Below are 18,189 nucleotides of genomic sequence, written 5' to 3' on the forward strand. Positions count from 1 at the left end.
GCAGCAAATCATATAAGATCATCCCGACCCTTCAAATTTTGCCACTAAATATAACTAAGTCCATCCCACTACTGCTAAGTGCTAAGAGGTTTGGGGCCTTGTTTGGGGTTGGCATATCTGAAGCAATTGTCCTTCATGGCTAGCATGGCGGCGGTGCAGGCTAAGCAGCCTTCTTTCTCTGTTCTCCCATCATCTCTTTCAGACTTCAATGGCATCAGATTGACCACCTCAGTTCAGGTACTATTGCAATTTGCATCTTACGGTCTTACCTACGTATGTTAGTTTTATGCTATAGACAGTAGTGAACTATGTTGTCAATATGTTTTTGAACTGCCAATCTGGAATTTGACTGATCATCTTTTGATTAATGAACCGTTCAACTTTATTATAGGCCTGCTTCTGGTAATCTATCAAGAGGTCGTCAAACTTGCGTTTTAGTCTAGTTGGATCGCTACGAGCTATTTAACTGTCTCTGATAACCATGCAATTAAATTTCACAGTAAAGACAGTCAGGAACATAGGTTGAATTGCAGTCACCCAGCTAATGAAACTGGTTGCCTCAGTTTGGTCGTATTACTTCATGTTGACTTGGGTTTAGGCCTTTCAATGAAAATAAGAAAGAAAAGAATTAAATGACCAAGTTATGAAGTTTGTAATCTGGGGACTTGTACTGCTCAGAAAGCTGAAACTGAAAGTGCTCAAAATTCTTTATACCCGTAAGACACTCGAGATTGTTGTATTTTCAGATGGTCTGTTTCATTTCATCATCAGGAAAATGGTCCACAGCTGCCAGATTACGTGCCATGGGAAAAACTTGTTAGCCTACTTATTCTGCATTTCTATCCACAAAAGAGACAAGGTGCATTTAAAAACCTATGACATTTCCAGACCACCCAGCAAACTTCAATCAGGGCTTGCCTTCTGGTTACACCGAGTTTGGTGTGGGCGCAAAAATTTACATGTATAGCTTGTTTAAACTTTGTGGTGCAGACGTATTGATGTAATTTTTCCCTTGATTTTAGTACAAAAGGAAGGTATTGCATCCAAGAGGAGCACTACACGTCTCAGCATCAGCTGCCAAAAAAATTCTTATCATGGGAGGAACCCGATTTATTGGTATCTTTTTGTCCAGATTTCTAGTGAAAGAAGGGCATCAGGTATGCAAATATTCTTCAGATTCATTTGCCATTTATCATATTAAATCATCGACAACTCTGAAGTCTGAAATCTGATGATATTATTATAACATTTGTGAACTTGGCAACAAATCATTTGTGTAGGTAACGCTGTTCACCAGAGGAAAGGCACCTATCGCTCAGCAATTGCCTGGAGAATCAGACACAGGTTTTGCTGATTTTTCCTCCAAGGTAGTAAATTATCCAACTTGGTTCAGATGGAGTGCATCAGTTGGATTTCATGCCACAAATTTACGATTTTTTTGGATTTGTGAATGATAAAGTATCCATCTTGTACAGATATTGCACTTAAAGGGAGACCGAAAAGATTTTGAATTTGTGAAGAGCAGTCTTGCAGCTGAAGGTTTTGATGTTGTATATGATATAAATGGTATGTTCAGTACTGTCTCGGATCTTCAGCGTATTAACGCCATTATGCATCTTATCCTATGGACAATAGGAAAACTGGACACCTATTTATTATCATATCTCTTTGTTCTCAGGTCGTGAAGCAGCTGAAGCAGAACCTATATTAGACGCATTACCTAACCTGGAACAGTATGCTCCCAACCAAACTTTTCTGATGCTATACAACTAACTGCGTAGTGTTTAAATCCTGAGGAATTTGGGATGTAAAAAGAGAGATCTTTCCTGAATCAAATTAGAGAGAACAAAATTGTTGAAGTTATACAGGCTCACCTAAGACCTCAGCCTCTCTCATTTACCAAAATTGAAGGAAAACCTATGATAAGCCAACTAAGTCATGCAAATGACTTGACAGAAAAATCTAATGGGAGTTTGTTCAACTTGGATTAATAGCTTCTACTGAAAATTCATTTGATTGTGTCTTTTACTATCATTTAGACTTTCACAGTCAAGTCAACAAATGACTGGTTTTCTTTTGTTTTAATCCATTAGAAGAGGAAAGGTTGCCTGTACCCTTGTTTTCTAATTTCACCAACATTGCAGGTACATCTACTGCTCATCAGCTGGCGTTTACCTCAAATCTGATTATCTGCCACATTTTGAGGTCAGTACACGAAAAATATTTTCCCGTTGTGGAATTCATTTGCGTGGTCAGCTTTAAAATTGTAGTTGTTTCTTTCAAAGATTAAGTGAGTCCAATGTCATTTCTGTTTTTACTTAATTTTATCAGGACTGTTTTTGCAATGACAAAAAGGTTATTTTATTCTTGCATTTTCCACCTAGCAACAACTAGGTCTTCGGTTCCTGATCAGTGAATCCAAACCTTTTGCAGCTCTTCTTCCACCCAATTTTTGTGTTTTGAGGCTTCAGCAACAATTCTCCTGCTCATAATACAAACTATCACTGCAATACCTAGAGTTATTTGTTTCTAGGTTGAATCCCCCTTCTGTTAGAAGCATTCTGTTTGTATCAATTCATAATGTGTCATTCTTTTCAGATTGATGCAGTTGATCCAAAAAGTAGGCACAAGGGAAAACTTGAGACTGAGAGCTTGCTGGAAGCACGAGGTGTTAATTGGACTTCTCTGAGGCCAGTCTACATCTATGGGCCATTAAACTACAATCCTGTTGAAGAGTGGTTCTTCCACAGGCTGAAAGCAGGTCGTCCAATACCAATTCCCAACTCAGGAATGCAAGTAACCCAACTTGGTCATGTAAAGGTTAGCAAAATTTGAAATGCAACCTATTGAAATAAGCAGCTTTTGCAAATGTATTGTATTTTTGTCTTTCTCTGTAACAAGAAGGTTTGGTTGTTCACTTGGATCTTTTCAGGATCTTGCTACTGCTTTCGTTAAGGTTCTTGGTAATGAAAAAGCAAGCAAGGAAGTATTCAACATATCTGGGGAAAAGTACGTCACCTTTGATGGATTAGCTAAAGCATGCGCAAAGGTATGTTCTGCATTATATTTAAAATGCTCTAGAGCTTACTTTGTCAGAAAAACAGATAAAGGAAGCTGATTACCAAAAATTGCTACCAGGCTGCTGGATTCCCTGAGCCTGAGATTATTCATTTCAACCCCAAGGAGTTTGATTTCGGCAAAAAGAAACCATTTCCCTTCCGTGATCAGGTAATATCAGTGAATGAACCACGTTCTTTTGATTGGTCACTCTGCGGTGGTGCATTAATATTTATGGAAACCTGTCCCTGTACCAAGTAGACATCTAAAAATCAGGATCTCTATTGTTAGGAAAAACATGTCTCTATCGATGTTTCGGGGTTGGGAGATTTTCAGACGAAATATCACAAAAATCCTTGGAGGTGAAGATTGATTCTGTGGAATGGAATAATCTGATTCGGTTTTACTTGAAATTTTGCTGAGTTAGATGTTCTGTGCTAGTCTAAATTGTTGCTAGCTGAATGTGACTGTTGATAACCTCCTGAGAAATCAAGCAAAATTCCAGGATAACATTTTCTGAACTGCAAAAGAATCACACACTGATCCAGTGATGATCGTTTTCCTCGATTGATCTTGTATTTCTGATGTGAAAATGCAGCATTTCTTTGCTTCCATCGAAAAAGCGAAAAGTGTGCTGGGTTGGAAACCAGAATTTGCCCTGGTGGAAGGTCTTGCAGACTCTTACAACCTGGACTTTGGTAGGGGAACGTATAGAAAAGAGGCTGATTTCTCAACAGATGACATTATCCTTGGCAAGAGCCTTGTCCTCGCCTAAGTTACAATATGTTTCCCTCTTCATTTGTTTTACCTTTTCCTTTTCGTCTCTTAGCTTTAGTTTTTATCGAGTAATAGAAAGTTAAAGGTTTTTTATGTTCTTGACAAAAATAAGGAAACAAACATTTTTTTTTTTTTTTAGTTAATCGACAATATCTACACCATCCAATCCTATAGGTGACGGAAACATTTACTTATTTAGCATTATTTTGGATTAGAAAAATGAAAGTTGATTCCAATAGCTTATAGTATTTATGGCACTAACGTTTAGACATGCACTTTCTATAAGACTATCTAATTTTAAACTTTTATGCTGCATACATGTATTTTTGCATGAATTTTCTTTTCTTTTTTTTTTTGGATTTTTTTGAAAATTTGAAATGTGTTTGCAGTGAGAAGCAAAGGACTTCCCCCAAAAAAAAAAAAAACATTTTTCAGGAATGTGACATTTTATTTACTTTTTTAATTTTACAAATTAATTTTACTACTCACGCGGGGCCTGGGGTAGTCATATGCAACATCATTCGTGGTTTTCTTTGGACCATGCACAAATGGAGACTAGGCCTGCAAGACACAAGTACAAATGGACCACAGATCAAACAAGATGGGCCAATTGAGCGGTCCAAATCAGACCCATCCATCAGAAAGAAGCCCAAAGTAGACGGTGTGCTCCCTTTTCCTAAACAAATAAAAGGAAAATTTGCCAATTTGGTCCCTCACATTGAAAGTCTGCCAAAATAATCTCTCAAATATGAAAAAGTCTACCTATTTGATTCCAAAGCTCATTTTTGGTTACTTTTTTGACCAAAAATTGCATGCCTCTCTCACTTGCTCATAATTTCAAGCGCAAGCCACGCTAATGCTTACTGAGGTGAGCACATGAGGCAGGCATGCGGTATTTGGTTGGAGAAGTGAGCAAAAATAAGCTTCATGACCAAATAGGCAGATTTCTTTATATCTGAGGGACCATTTTGGCTGATTTTGAATGCGAAGGATTAAAAAAAATTTTGAAAATGTGAGCGAGCAGAGGAGCAAATTTTCCTAAACTAAACAAATTGTTAGAAAATAGAAATACCATTTCAAGTTGTTCTTAATTTTTGCTAATAATAATTAACCAAAACTCTCATGCCTAATCTGGGTTACAAAGAATATTTTTAAGGTAAATCTTTTATACACTGACAATGTATATACTAGCGGGTCTAGATGCATGCCACACATACAAAATTTGATGTTTAAATTCAAATTCAAATGATGTAACAATTGTCCAACCCTGTTACTACATACACGGACAGTGTAGAAAAGATTAATTCATGTGTTTTAATAGCACACTGCTTTGCATTTTTGGCATGGCCTCATACATTTCTTTTTGGTGTTTTTTTTTTAACCCTTCCATGCTTTCCCACACTCTTCCCACCCCCGACTGGAATGCGAACCATCAACCTAGCTATGGGAAGTATCAGCCCGTGCATCCTTCGTGCATAGTATGCAAATGATTAAATCTAATAAATTGATTTGCATCGTCACCAATTATAATCTCTATTCCTTCCATGCAAATGATTTTGGAAAGCACATTTTATCCCAAATGCCATAACTAACTGGTAATACACTATATAGAACATGGCACAAAATTTGAGCCCTGTCTTGAAGATTCAACTCTTTTTTTTTTTAATGATAACTGCCTTGAAGATTCTAGGATGAAATGAATGAATTCAAACCAAAATGTTCCACATGTTTGCTTGTTTCACATTAATTTCACATAGATAGGCATTAGAGAATTAAGGAGAAAGACAAAAGGAAGAGATTTCCAGAAAATGAATGTACATGAAGTTACCCCGAATTTGATGCTATTACTCTTGGGATGTAAAATTATTTGTGTTTGTTATTAAGTCATTTGGCCATTAATTTGCATATCATCTGATAGTCTAAGCTTTCTTGTTTTGTGTCATCGAGGAACATGATGAAATACTAATAAAGAGGTGGACTCACATTTAAATTTAAAATTACCATTCATCCTAAGATTTGAACGCAATGCACCTTGAATTAATCCATCCTGCATTTTCAATATAAAAATTTGTTTATATTAAGAGATCCAAATATAAGTTACATTAGTTCGAAATCTTAAAATTCACATTTTCTACATGTAATTTACATTCATACCTAATAATGTTACTGTTATATGCATGTACAAAAGATGTATCATGTACTTTTTACAAAAATGAAGACACTAAGGCTCTATTTAAATAGATGAAAGTTACATGGGAAAGTGAAAGTGAGGTAAATGAAAATAAAAATAAGTTTCCATACAAGTTCGATTACTAAGAAAAATATTGAGAGAATATAGGAAGTTAATGACAACTAGTAGCAGTTATTGAAACTTTTGTAAGCACCTAAAGTTCCGTTTGATGAAACTGAATCTGAATTCTGAATACTGAAACAATTAATTTACTAAATTTTAAACACTGAAAAGAAATATATGAATGTCTGAATTTTAATACTAAACCTATTTATACTCTTTGATAAACATTTATAACTGAATGCTTAATAAGTTAAATTTAACAATTTTGCCCTTATATCTTTTCATCCAAAAAAGAAATAGAACATATGATTTAATTAGCTTAAAATTTTTAGGTATGAAAATGACAATATTTATTTTTAAATCAAATTAATATAAAAGATGAAATATATTATATGATGAGTATGGAAAAGATGTGAAAGTCATTAGAAAGGCAGAAAAGAAAAATAGAAAATCATTAGATAGAGAATATTAAATTGTTTAATTAGATAAAAATTTTGAATATAATTAATAAACAAGGGTAGATTTTGTAGATAAGATAAAGTAGTTGGAATAATTCTATTGATTCATATCCGAATTAAGCATTCAGTTAGGATTCTTGTGTTGAACAAAATACACACAAGTTCAGCACTATTTAACAAATTCAGCAAATGTATTTTCATTTATCAAACACTCAAAACATCTGAATGTCTGAAAAAGTTCAGATTTTACACTTTTTTATGTTATCAAACAGGCCCTTAACTCTTTTTCTTCAAAATCCTACAAATTTTGCGGGACATAAAATGCAAGAAAGTTTTTCAACATTCACGCCAATCAAACATGCATAAAGAAAAAAAAAACTAACTTTATTTCACTTTTCCACACCATTTCTTGCAAACAAATACTATTTAAATGAAACAACAATCATGCGATGGCTACATCTTAAGGGCTCTAGTTCGAAGGAGCTACGTGCCATTGTTGTCGATCCATTTCGATATGTGTTCAAATATCCATCAATCAAATGATTTTTCTTCCTTTTAAAATAAGCTTAAAAATTTTAAATTAGAAAAACTAATTCTCTCTTCCTTCTCTTCAAAAAAACTCTTTAGTCAAAACTTACTCTAATGCTCTTTATGGGACAATTAGGAGGAGCCCTTTCTCTAATTTCTTTCATTTATGTGAATAAAATCTTAATGAGAGTTTTTCGTTTCCTAAAATTGCCTAGTCATAGTTTTCTTTTCTAATAGACTTTTCTAGTGAGAAATTTTATTTCTCCTAAGGATTCCTAATAAGAGTTTAGGTATTATTTTCATTTTTCTTTTATAAGATTTGAGTCTTTCCAAATTTTGATTATCAAATCTCGAATTTCTTGGTTCTATTCACCAGATCTAACTATAATAGTTGAACCTGAATTAGTTAATTAGCAGATTTGACAATTGAAAACATGCACAAATGTTCGTGAGACTACAATTATTTTAGAAAATTTTTATTTGTACTCTAATTTTTGTTATTTGTGCTCCCACCATTCGTTTTATCATATTGTTTAATAAATAATGCTATATAATTAAAATGATAATGACAGTGTGATTAACAAAAATGAAAGTGTAAATAATATTTTTCTTATTTTATCTCATTTTTTAAAGTATTTTTTGGACATTTACAGTGTAATTTTTATTTGTTCTTTATATCTGCAGTATCCATTTTTCAGATTATTCTTTAATATCTGTGTATGTTTGATAATGTAACTTCTACCATTAATACAAATTTTAATGAAATTACAATATTATATATATATAAAGCTTAAAAAACCAAACATTGTCAAACCAGTCATCACCTGAGCCCCATTACCCCCCCCAGGAAGCTGACACGTATGAAAACTTTGTCTACGTGGTTCTACAAGTAATTGCCACGGTGGCTATAGCTAGTGTGATTAACAAAAATGAAAGTGTAGATAATATTTTTCTTATTTTTTCTCATTTTTTAAAAATATTTTTTGGACCTTTATAATGTAATTTTTATTTGCTCTTCAGATCTGTGGTATCTGTTTATCATATTTGTTCTTTGATATTAATATATATTTGATGATGTAGCTCACTAATACAAATTTTTAATGAAATTACAATATTTTATATATATAAAGAAAAAGCTTAAAAACCTAAACATTGTCAAACCAGTCATCACCTGAGCCCCATTACCCCCAAGGAAGCTGACACGTATGAAAACTTTGTCTACGTGGTTCTACAAGTAATTGCCACGGTGGCCACAGCTACGTGCATTGTACATTGGCAGTTTGCCCAGGAAGGCCCCTACACAAGCTTTGCATAAAAGTAGTAGACTGGCAAATATCTTTTGATGGCACTGTCAATCTCTAACGAGTGGTTTTCATACGAGTACGATTATCACTTTTCATGCTGTCATACCTTATCATTTTTTAATAGTAATTCAACAATCTTGTAATTATAATTTACATGGTAAAAAAAAAAAAAAGCCTCACAATGGAGAAAAAAGAATGGATAGGTTTGCAAACGACATTAAAAAGTAAATCAAGAATAACCGAAAAACTGATTTTTCTTGAGAAAATTTCACTATACTATCAATGTATAAAAAGTTAATCTTTAGAAGAAATGAATTATAAGTTCTGATTTTCATCAAAATTCTACAAAAATACACGAGAAACAGATAAAATACTAACCTTTCGAGAATGAAAATTTAGAGCCGTGCATCCACTGCTGTGGTGACTAAAATGTAAGAAGATTCTTCATATATAACTTTTTTTTTTTCCATCAACCGTCTTTCTGTAAAAAATTTGCATAAAGTATGAAATTTTAAAGAGTTGCAAAAGTATTTAAAATCAGGAATTGAAAATATACTTAATATTTAAAAATAAAGAAAATAGAATTAACGAGAGTGTTGGGAAAACTATTGGCAGGTAATATATAATTTTCAAACCAGAGAAACATTAACTTTTATGATGTATAATATATTGGTACTTTGTGTTGGAAACCGCCATTTATTGTATAGTTTGCCAAGAAACTTGTATATATGAACATCCGATGCAACTTCAGAACGCGGGACAATTTGAAAACCGTTCTCATTTCTTCTTGAATGAACTGTGAATTAATTGCAGACACTTTCGACAAACTAGAGAAAATGGCAGCAGATATGGTTAGTAAAACAGCAACAAAGGCAGCCAAGAGGCTAGCAAAGGCAGGGAGTTTGCCCAACCGAGCCTATGTAACGTTCTTGGCTGGCGACGGAGACTACTGGAAAGGCGCTGTTGGTTTGGTTAAAGGGTTGAGAAAAGCAAAATCTGCAAACCCTCTTGTGGTGGCACTCCTGCCGGACGTGCCCCAGGATCACCGCAACAAATTGATCAACCAGGGCCGCATAGCTCGTGAAATTGAGCCAGCAGCGTCTCCACCTGAGGGTCAAGACAAGTTTGCTTGGGCGTACTACGCTATTAACCACTCCAAGCTTCGCATGTGGGAGGTTAAACTGACATGGATACACCATACTTGTTGGAATTTCATATACCACATTGAAAAAATGAATAAAAGAAAAATTCATCCTTTTTAACCCAAGTTGTGTTGTGTCCATGGATGGATATTGCCCTCCAAATCCCTTCAAAAATTGGAAAAATTTTCAAGTGTCTCTTTCACAAATTAAACCTATCGTCTTGTAGAAATTTTGAAAAACTGTGATCTTGAATCTAAAGTTTGCATGTATTTCTAGTTCGTTCCCTCAAAGTGAATTTTTTGGTTCCTTTTATCTCTTCCCCCGCCCCTTTCCCCAAAATTTTGGTAATTATCAGCTATTGGTTATACATTTGAGAAAAAAAGGACCGAGTTAGATGGTAATCTTTTCTTGTCATTTCATTTTTCTTAAAAAAGGTTGGAATTTTGATGTTGTTTTTGCTGTTTGTGGAGCATAGCAAGATGGTGTATTTGGACGCGGACGTTCAAGTGTTTAACAATAGGGATAATTTCAGAAACCTCCTATGAGGTTTTTGATAATTTTACTTGACTCCCCTGAGGTTTCAATAATTATATAGACCTCTCTTGGAGGACATTTTAATCAAATGACTAAAATGTCCTCCACTTAATAGTTAATTCTTATAGGGACATTTAAAACCAAAAAATACTTCTTATTATTCTACTTCTCATTTCCTAATCTCAAAAAATAATTTTTATCAATTTTCTAATTTTCATTTCTTCCTCCCTCCCTCCTTCCCTTCTCCTTTCATATTCTTCTCTCTTTTTCTCCTACAACTGCTTCTCCCTCTCATCAAATATCGCGTTCCATTATTACCAACCACACCACTATTAATTTTTTACCATTTCCAAAATGTATTTGTATTTTTTGTTTTCCTATCTCTTTCTTACTATAAAAATTTTAGGCCATTTCTTTTTTTTTTTCCAATAGATTTACTCTTTACAAATGTCACAGCCAATTGATGTTACCAAATTAACAAGGTAATGATATAGGGAAAAAAACGAAATTGAGAGTTGGAACATAAAGAAGTGACTATTATGTTTGTTAAGCAAAAAAGTCTAGCAATTACTCATTGGTTCTCTCTTTTATTTACCTATTGATTGTGATTTTATTATGAAGGTAGAATTTTATCTCTATTTCTAAGAGTGCTAGAGCAATGATGAATTATGTTTTTAGGGACATGGGGGCATTTCTTAGTGTAGTATTGGTAGTGGTGACAGTGAATTGCATTAGACAAAAATTAACAAGTAATGAATTTTGAAGATGACCTATTTGACTTGCCAGATGGCTACGTATGCTGTGATGGACTGCTTCTGTGGGATGTGTCTCGAGCCATGCGCGGACAAAGTTAAGTGGCCGAAACGGCTGGGGCCTGAACCCAAATACTATTTCAATGCTGGGGTGTTTGTTTTTTAGCCCAGTTTCCCCACCTATGCTCTTGAAGTCACCCCTCCCACTGCTTTTGCTGAGCAGGTAGATTCCTGATTCCTCCTTGGATATGGGACAGTGAAAAAAAAAAAATTTTTTTTTTGGTTTAACTTGTTAACTTAAAGAGCAATCAAGAATCCAGAAATTCTTGTTAAGCATAGGGACTCGATCATATCCATGGATAGCAAGTACTATACATAGCGTTTTATTAAGTAGATTGCTACAAAATACATTTACAAACTACAATCTGAGGCGATCAATTATGGATTTTTTTTCCCTTTTTAATTACTATTTCGGTTGCAGGACCTTTTGAACATGTTTTCTAAGGATGTATGATTTCAGTGACTGGTCTAATGGTATATATCTACATCTCAATAACCTTTTCCTTTCTACGGTAAAAGATAATTCCAAAATAAAACCAAACAATTCAATATAGTCTTCTGACTCTGAAGATTTATCTAACAAAAAAGTAGCATGTGTAGAGAAGCATCACCATAAAGCTTTAATTTCCAAAGCTAGCCTTGTTTGGATTGCGATTTTATGTTATAAAATTTTTATGTTTTTTGTGAATATATTTTTCAATTAAATTTTTATTCTATATATATCAAATCGCTATGATATATTTTTCTATAAAAAAAAAATTCTAAAAATAGTAATCCAAACAGGGATGATGGATACAAAATAACTCATTAACCTTTTCATATATATATATAGTTGATCAAAGTTTTTAGTTTTACAATGTTCAAGTCGATGAATTTTTGGTGAGGACTTATTAGTCTATATGCCAAGAAATTCATTCAGTGTACCTTCTCTTGTTGCCCTCCAAAAAAAATATATATATATATATATACATATCACTCCAAAGCTCTCTGAGGAGCTACTGTGCACCGAAAACTACCAAAGATTCCCTAGAGTCAAAGACTTGAAAAACATTAGCTTTGTTGTCAACCCACGACGGTGGGGGCGGCAGGGAGTACCCCATGACAGTTGAGAGCACAACCAGGATAAGATACCTGTCAAAACTTTCACCATATGTATAGATTTTTCTTGTCTAAAGCGTTCTTATGAGTCATCCCACTTAACAAATCCACGAACAAACAGACGACGTCTGCTATCAAACAATCCCACCGCTTCGTCAGAACTGACATTTTTCCCGGTATTCATCTGCAACGTGGAACAAAGACTCCAGTCCAGTCCACGCCATCTATCGGTGCTAGGTTTGGGACGAACTTAAGCTGCTAACCGTGTCTAGTCGGTGACGTTGCACCCTAGTCCTTTTTCTTTTGGAAACGATATTCGATTATATTGATTTCAAAAATTATACAATTACGAACGAAGACTCGAGTTAACTTTTCAGGCAGTGTACTTAATACTGTAAATATAAGATTTTCTCATCTAGTGTGATACATAAAGCATGAATGCTAATCTTAGAGTTTATATGATTCTTATTATTTTTAACTAAATAAAAAGAGCACATTTGAAATAACCTTTTGAACAATATCTTTCATCCTTTTCTCAATCCATTGTATTTTATTCTTTCACCCTTTTCTCTTTCTTTCTTCTTCACAGGGCATTAGCTTGAATCATGTAGTTAACCATTTCATCTCTAAAAGTCACCCCATTTTAAATGTGCAATGGCTCATCCATAAACCATGTAAATCAATACGATGACTAAGCTGCCTAAGATTTTACAAGCAAGATACCAACATGATATCATGTCATACAATAACTCTACTTGCAGGATGAAAATCCCAATGCTTAAACATGAAGCTAATGTATATCTTCAATTCATGAAGTAAATCACCATATAATAAATCTATCATTTCATCTCCAAAAGCCACACACTGTTTATTTCTCTTCCATCGACAGTGTTCTAGCAATTGCATGACATCTTCGTTTGCAAATGAGTCACGATATTGTTAGAGTCAAAGTTGCCACCACAACTAAGGGCACCGCCAGAAGAAGCGTGGAGGGTGGAACGAATTAATGGTTCTTGAAGCTTTGCCTAATATGTGACATTCTTGGCTGGTGATGGTGACTACGTGAAAGGTTCTGAAGGATTGGCAAAGGGGTAATTGCTTAATCCATGAGATTGAGCCAGTGTATCCTCCTGATCAGAATGACAAACAATTTGCTAGGGAAGAATTTGGCGTCAGTTACTCCAAACTTCAATTTCATCATATATGCTTTAACGTTCACCAAGTATGGAAATTGTCATACAAATTATGAATTGGGAGCAAGTGTTGCTTAGATGCATATTTGGGTGGTTAACTTGCATTGTGTTTAAACTTTTAGGAAGCGAATTGCTGTGTCATGGCTAAGGCTTTTTATCCCATGAATTCGCTGGATTTCTTGAATGTCTTCTTTGGAGAGGTTCGCCAGCCCTTTCCTCCACTGCATGTGCAATTTCTTCATGCTGATGTGGTGGCGACGCCCTGAAAGAATCAACCGTAATGATGTCAAAGTTCTTCATTACTGCGCAGCAGACTTAGTTAAACCCTTGGAGATTCACCAAGGAAGAGATAGAAGACTTGTGAAGACAAGAAGATGCTGATCAAAAAGCGGTGGGAAATTTACAATGATGAAACGCTGGATTCTGAAAATAACATTAGTATTGATTCCGTGGATAAGCAAAGCTGAGGCCAACCATTTCGTGGCAGCACTCTTAGAGGCAGGCATTGTTCAGTACATATATGCCGAGCTTTGTACATACTCTGGAAGCCAGAAAAGTTCTTTGTTTTGTTTTTGTACATTTATTTATTTATTTTTCCCTATTTCTGGTGAAGACTTTGATGAGGACTTGAATCAATCGGACGGTTAATTCTTTGAAGATATTCATGTGTAGCTAAGGCCTAAGAACAGAAAGATGCATTAATTGATCAAGGTATTGTGCGTTGGGTGGATGGCATCCTAGCTCGCACTCTATCTAGTTTCAGATGAGAGAGCAACACAGCCTTTACTGTAGATGATCCATTTGAAACTCAAAGCAACACGACGTTTAGTACAGTAGCAGGCAGCAGATTTGCGGATTATATATCAAAACTAGATAATTGAAGAATGATGGCTAATTAGCAGTGAACTGTTGCTCCACTTGAGTGTTAGTCAAGAAAGAACTTAAATCTCCTCGTTGTCATGTCAGGGTAATAAAGAACTATTCAAAACTCAAACTTGTGTCATGAAAGAAGTGTATCACCCCATTGTCAGTACAAAAAAGGACATAAAGGGTGCACTTACAAGTATTATAACTACGATTAATGATGGAAAATTCAAAATGATCTGCAAGTGCATCCAAAAATTATAATGAAGATTCAAAACTGAAGGGTTACATTATATAGATTAATTGAAATCTTAGAACCTAAAATATCTCTAATAAAGAACGGAAAAATACAACAAAATGTTTCAACAAATATACCAACAATATTGCATAGTGGTTTTGATTTTTGGATCTTTTCACATTGTCAACTAATATTAAATCTCCATGGCTTTGTCAAGCTACATTTGTCATGAATGCAATGGTAAGGTTTAATATTTGGATTTTCAAACTTTTCCTTATTCCCTTTTCACTATTTAGAATATCAATCCTGGAAAAAAAAAATTACTCCTTTCATCTCACTTTGATAGTTTTGTTTATTCTGCACAATTTTAAAAAAGATTAGTTAATTTTATTGAAAAAGTAAATTTAGTCTACTATTTTCCTAAAATATCATTACATGAATATTGGTAGTATAGCTAACCATTAGTATATCTTTACATTGCTTACAACAATAATATTGATGGAAAGTTAACATCATTTAAGGCAATGAATCAAAACAATTAATGAACAAGATTGATTATATCATTGATAATGAAGTACATTAAATTAGGAATGAAAACGAAAAATAAGACCATCAAAGTGGACGAAAGGAGGACAACACAATCTACAATTGCAATATACAAACAAACAATGGCAAGAATCGATCAACTATACTCTACATCCTCGGTTTGATTCTCTCCCATGCTATGTGCTCTAACACTGTAAGTTTTTCTTCCTTCAATCCTCTTTAATTAAAAACATTCTTCTTCTTCTTCTTTGTTTTGGATTTTCCCATCGAATGTCCATATAGATGCTATGCCATTCATCCAATTCTCTTATTTTGTCACTAAATTATTGTTCTGAAAATTCTTCATGCTGTTTAATTATCACGAATTGTGGTGTATTGCAAGTGTTAGTGCTCCGGATGATAAGCTACAGGATTTCTTGGATTATTCATGCGGCCAATTCGACTGTAGTGGGATAAATCCTGGTGGTATATGTTACGAGCCTAACACATTAAGAAATCATGCATCCTATGCCCTTGATCTCTATTATAGAATTCATGGCGTTTGCAGTCCAGAAATTGGCACTCCTGTAGTTACTTACTGATCCATGTATCTATCTTCTGCCCTCTTCATCTCTTAAGATTTTAAGGCATAAAAAAAAAAAAAAGAAGCTGTGAAAAAGAAACGAGATGGGTTTTTTTTTTTCTTTAAATTATAATACAAAAATGCTGTCGAAAATGAATTATAAGCTTCGAAAAAAATTCACATATTTGCTATTTTATTGACTAGAACGTTTAATGGATGCTTTGATGCAGCTTATGGACCCTGCCATCACCCATAATCGGAGATGTTGCAATCAGAATTCAAGAAAGTTTGATGCAAGGGAAAGACAATTTGTGACAAGTTTTGCTTGTCTACTCTACCCAAAATTAGATGGAGGTTTCAAATGATTATGACTGTTGAATTTCGTCTGATAGCTATCATATATATGTGACATGAAACTAAGTTTTTTTTTTTTTTTTCAAACTAAGTGATCGTTGAAATTTATTGAGTAATTGATTAAAGGGTTTGAGATGAAAGATTGAACAGCTTTAATTGGGTTGATGGCAATTGAATACTAATGTGATTTTAAGTAGCATTATTTTAGAAATACGTGTTGATATCAAAGTAGTCTAAGGAAAAACAAAATTTAATTCTTGCCCCCCTATAATTAGGCAAAATGTGCCTAAAGGGGCCATGTCTGGGGCTGGCCTGACATAGTTTAGAAACATCAAACATGGTGAATTTCAGAGAGTACAAAGTAGTTAGAAATGTCATGCATAATAAATATTTTGAAATAGTCAAATAAGAAAAGTATGACATTTTTAATGGGACAGAGTGAGTGTTACATGACTAAGATCGATATTTGGACTCGATGGATCAAAATTAGATGGAATTTTCAAATCATTATGACTTTTGAATTTCGTCTCATATATGCGACATGAAGTTAATTGTTCATTGAAATTTATTGAGTAATTGATTTCTTTGATGATTAAAGAGTTTGAGATGGAAGATTGAACCGCTTTAATTGGGTTGATGGCAATTGAATACTAATGTGATTTTTTAAGTAGCATTATTTTAGAAATACGTGTAGATACCAAAGTAGCCTAAGGAAAAACAAAATTAATTCTTGCCCCCCTATAATTAGGCATAATTTGCCTAAAGGGGCCATGTCTGGGGCTGGGCCTGACATAGTTCATAGTTAGCCGACAACTATATGAGTCACTCAATACAGAGTTAAAGAAAGCCCACCGTCAAGAGACTTGTCTGTCCAACATTAAAAAAGCTCAAGTTTAAGTTTCATATCGCTTTAATTATTTAGCATTTAAATTTATAAATTACCAATTATAAAAGTACATTTTAAATACTATAATACTTTGCGATTTATAAATTTAAATACCTTCTAGATAATTTAAATCAGTCGAGGGATTGGAGGGAATTTCAAAATTTTTCGTCAAATCCCTCGATCCGCACGATTATTTTTAGTGCCCGCCTTTTATATGTTTGAAATAAGTAAAAGTTCGGGGAGTGAAGAGTTTCTTCATTTCCTTGGGCATTAGATGAACAGGTTATCACCAACGTATTTTCTTCTTTTTTTCTCTTTTTTTTTGTTGGCGGGGAGCTCTTTTTTCAGTAATAAAACGCATTGGAGGGGTAAAATTTTTCTTGGAGTACATTTCTTGGGCACGCAACTAAAAGCGAAAGAAAGAAAGGAATCAAATCAATCTTTGGAGCTAGCCAGAAAAAAAGGAAATGAATATATTCGAGAGACATCTTGAGGTACCTTTACTTCAGTGTCGGCTACAAAGTTCATACCATAAACGAGGACAAATTTTCGATTCTTTGTAGCAATAATTTTGCAACCAACACTTGGTTTAGCCTACACCGGAATAATATATTTCTTTTTCTTTCTTTTTCTTTCTTTACCAAAAAAGAAAGTTTGAATGGACTCGATTTCGATAACTGCTATGAACCAGATCATGCTTCCGCAATCATAAATCGTTTACGGGGGATTTTTATATCGTTCATCAACACAATTCTCTTATTAGCAACGAATTCAAACACGCGATATTTTATAAAAAAAAATTGATTCGTTCTTATCAATTGAACTAATTTGTATTGACAGAAAAATAGTTCCCTAATCGTTGAAGAATATGCATTGCAGATTCTAGGTATACCTGGAAGATTTTAGCACCGCTAGACACATTTGTCCCCACACATTAATTTTGATTCACTTTCTTCAGTCAGCATCAATCTACGTAGTCCAACCTTTATCCCAAATAAACTATTACTACTATTTTCTTATCCAAAGCCCCCACCAAGATTTGTGGTTTGAGTTAGCAAGCTCTCTTTCTTCCATTAGACCAACTAACAAACTACAAAAGTTGAAAAAAAAACACACAGTCACACACTAGACCTACACCTCACTTCACCACACCAACTCGGCAACTTCACAGAGACTAGTGGGAGTGCGCTTCTTCCTGCTACGTGGCACAATCACGTCCCCTTACTACTGATCTGATGATTCGTGGCTTGGTTCTGTGATCCCGCGGAGTAAGTAAACACGCCGAGTATCAATTTCGTGGACCCCACTAAACTTTTCGCTTCAAATGTGGACCCCGCTGCTCCTATTTTATTTTATCTTCCGCGAAACGCATGCTCGGAACAGAGAGGAAACGGAATCCTACCCTTCCGCCACGTTTAAAAGCTTTGCCCACGTGGCCGGATTTTGGATGGTGAGGTAATTAAGATAGGTATTTGGTCGGTGACGGTTGGCGGCAGTCAATGGAGGTGTTATGGGGGGTAGAGTAACCCTGGCCAATGGTAAC

General features: G+C 34.5%; 1 protein-coding gene, 1 long non-coding RNA gene and 1 pseudogene across 3 annotated transcripts; all 3 read left to right on the forward strand.

The window, feature by feature from the left end:
* The first annotated feature begins 3 nt into the window (after positions 1-3).
* LOC113727827 (chloroplast stem-loop binding protein of 41 kDa b, chloroplastic) lies at positions 4-4,072 on the forward strand. 2 transcript variants are annotated; one of them, XM_027252189.2, is made up of 10 exons: positions 4-237; positions 1,023-1,157; positions 1,281-1,367; positions 1,476-1,566; positions 1,679-1,733; positions 2,145-2,205; positions 2,599-2,820; positions 2,933-3,049; positions 3,139-3,228; positions 3,656-4,072. In XM_027252189.2, exons 1-10 carry the CDS (start codon positions 136-138, stop codon positions 3,830-3,832), a joined length of 1,137 nt encoding a protein of 378 aa, XP_027107990.2. In that variant the 5' UTR covers positions 4-135; the 3' UTR covers positions 3,833-4,072. The 2 variants fall into 2 exon arrangements, with proteins under 2 accessions (XP_027107990.2, XP_027107991.2); XM_027252190.2 differs by lacking the exon at positions 3,656-4,072 and adding an exon at positions 3,349-3,622.
* A 5,006-nt stretch (positions 4,073-9,078) lies between these two features.
* Positions 9,079-11,359, forward strand: LOC113724647 (galactinol synthase 2-like; annotated as a pseudogene).
* Positions 11,360-12,468: 1,109 nt separating this feature from the next.
* LOC140004478 (uncharacterized) lies at positions 12,469-13,855 on the forward strand. Its single transcript, XR_011839641.1, has 2 exons — positions 12,469-13,225; positions 13,319-13,855. It is a non-coding gene; the product is annotated as an uncharacterized lncRNA (long non-coding RNA).
* Positions 13,856-18,189: the final 4,334 nt, after the last annotated feature.

Source organism: Coffea arabica, chromosome 2c (genome assembly GCF_036785885.1).
Source record: "Coffea arabica cultivar ET-39 chromosome 2c, Coffea Arabica ET-39 HiFi, whole genome shotgun sequence".
Lineage (NCBI taxonomy): Eukaryota > Viridiplantae > Streptophyta > Magnoliopsida > Gentianales > Rubiaceae > Coffea > Coffea arabica.

Excerpts from the sequence above, each read along its gene's own strand:
- LOC113727827 (XM_027252189.2), top strand. The coding sequence starts at position 136 with ATGGCTAGCATGGCGGCGGTGCAGGCTAAGCAGCCTTCTTTCTCTGTT. Across the intron at positions 238-1,022 it reads GATTGACCACCTCAGTTCAG|TACAAAAGGAAGGTATTGCA; the intron begins GTACTATTGCAA and ends CCTTGATTTTAG. Across the intron at positions 2,206-2,598 it reads ATTATCTGCCACATTTTGAG|ATTGATGCAGTTGATCCAAA; the intron begins GTCAGTACACGA and ends CATTCTTTTCAG.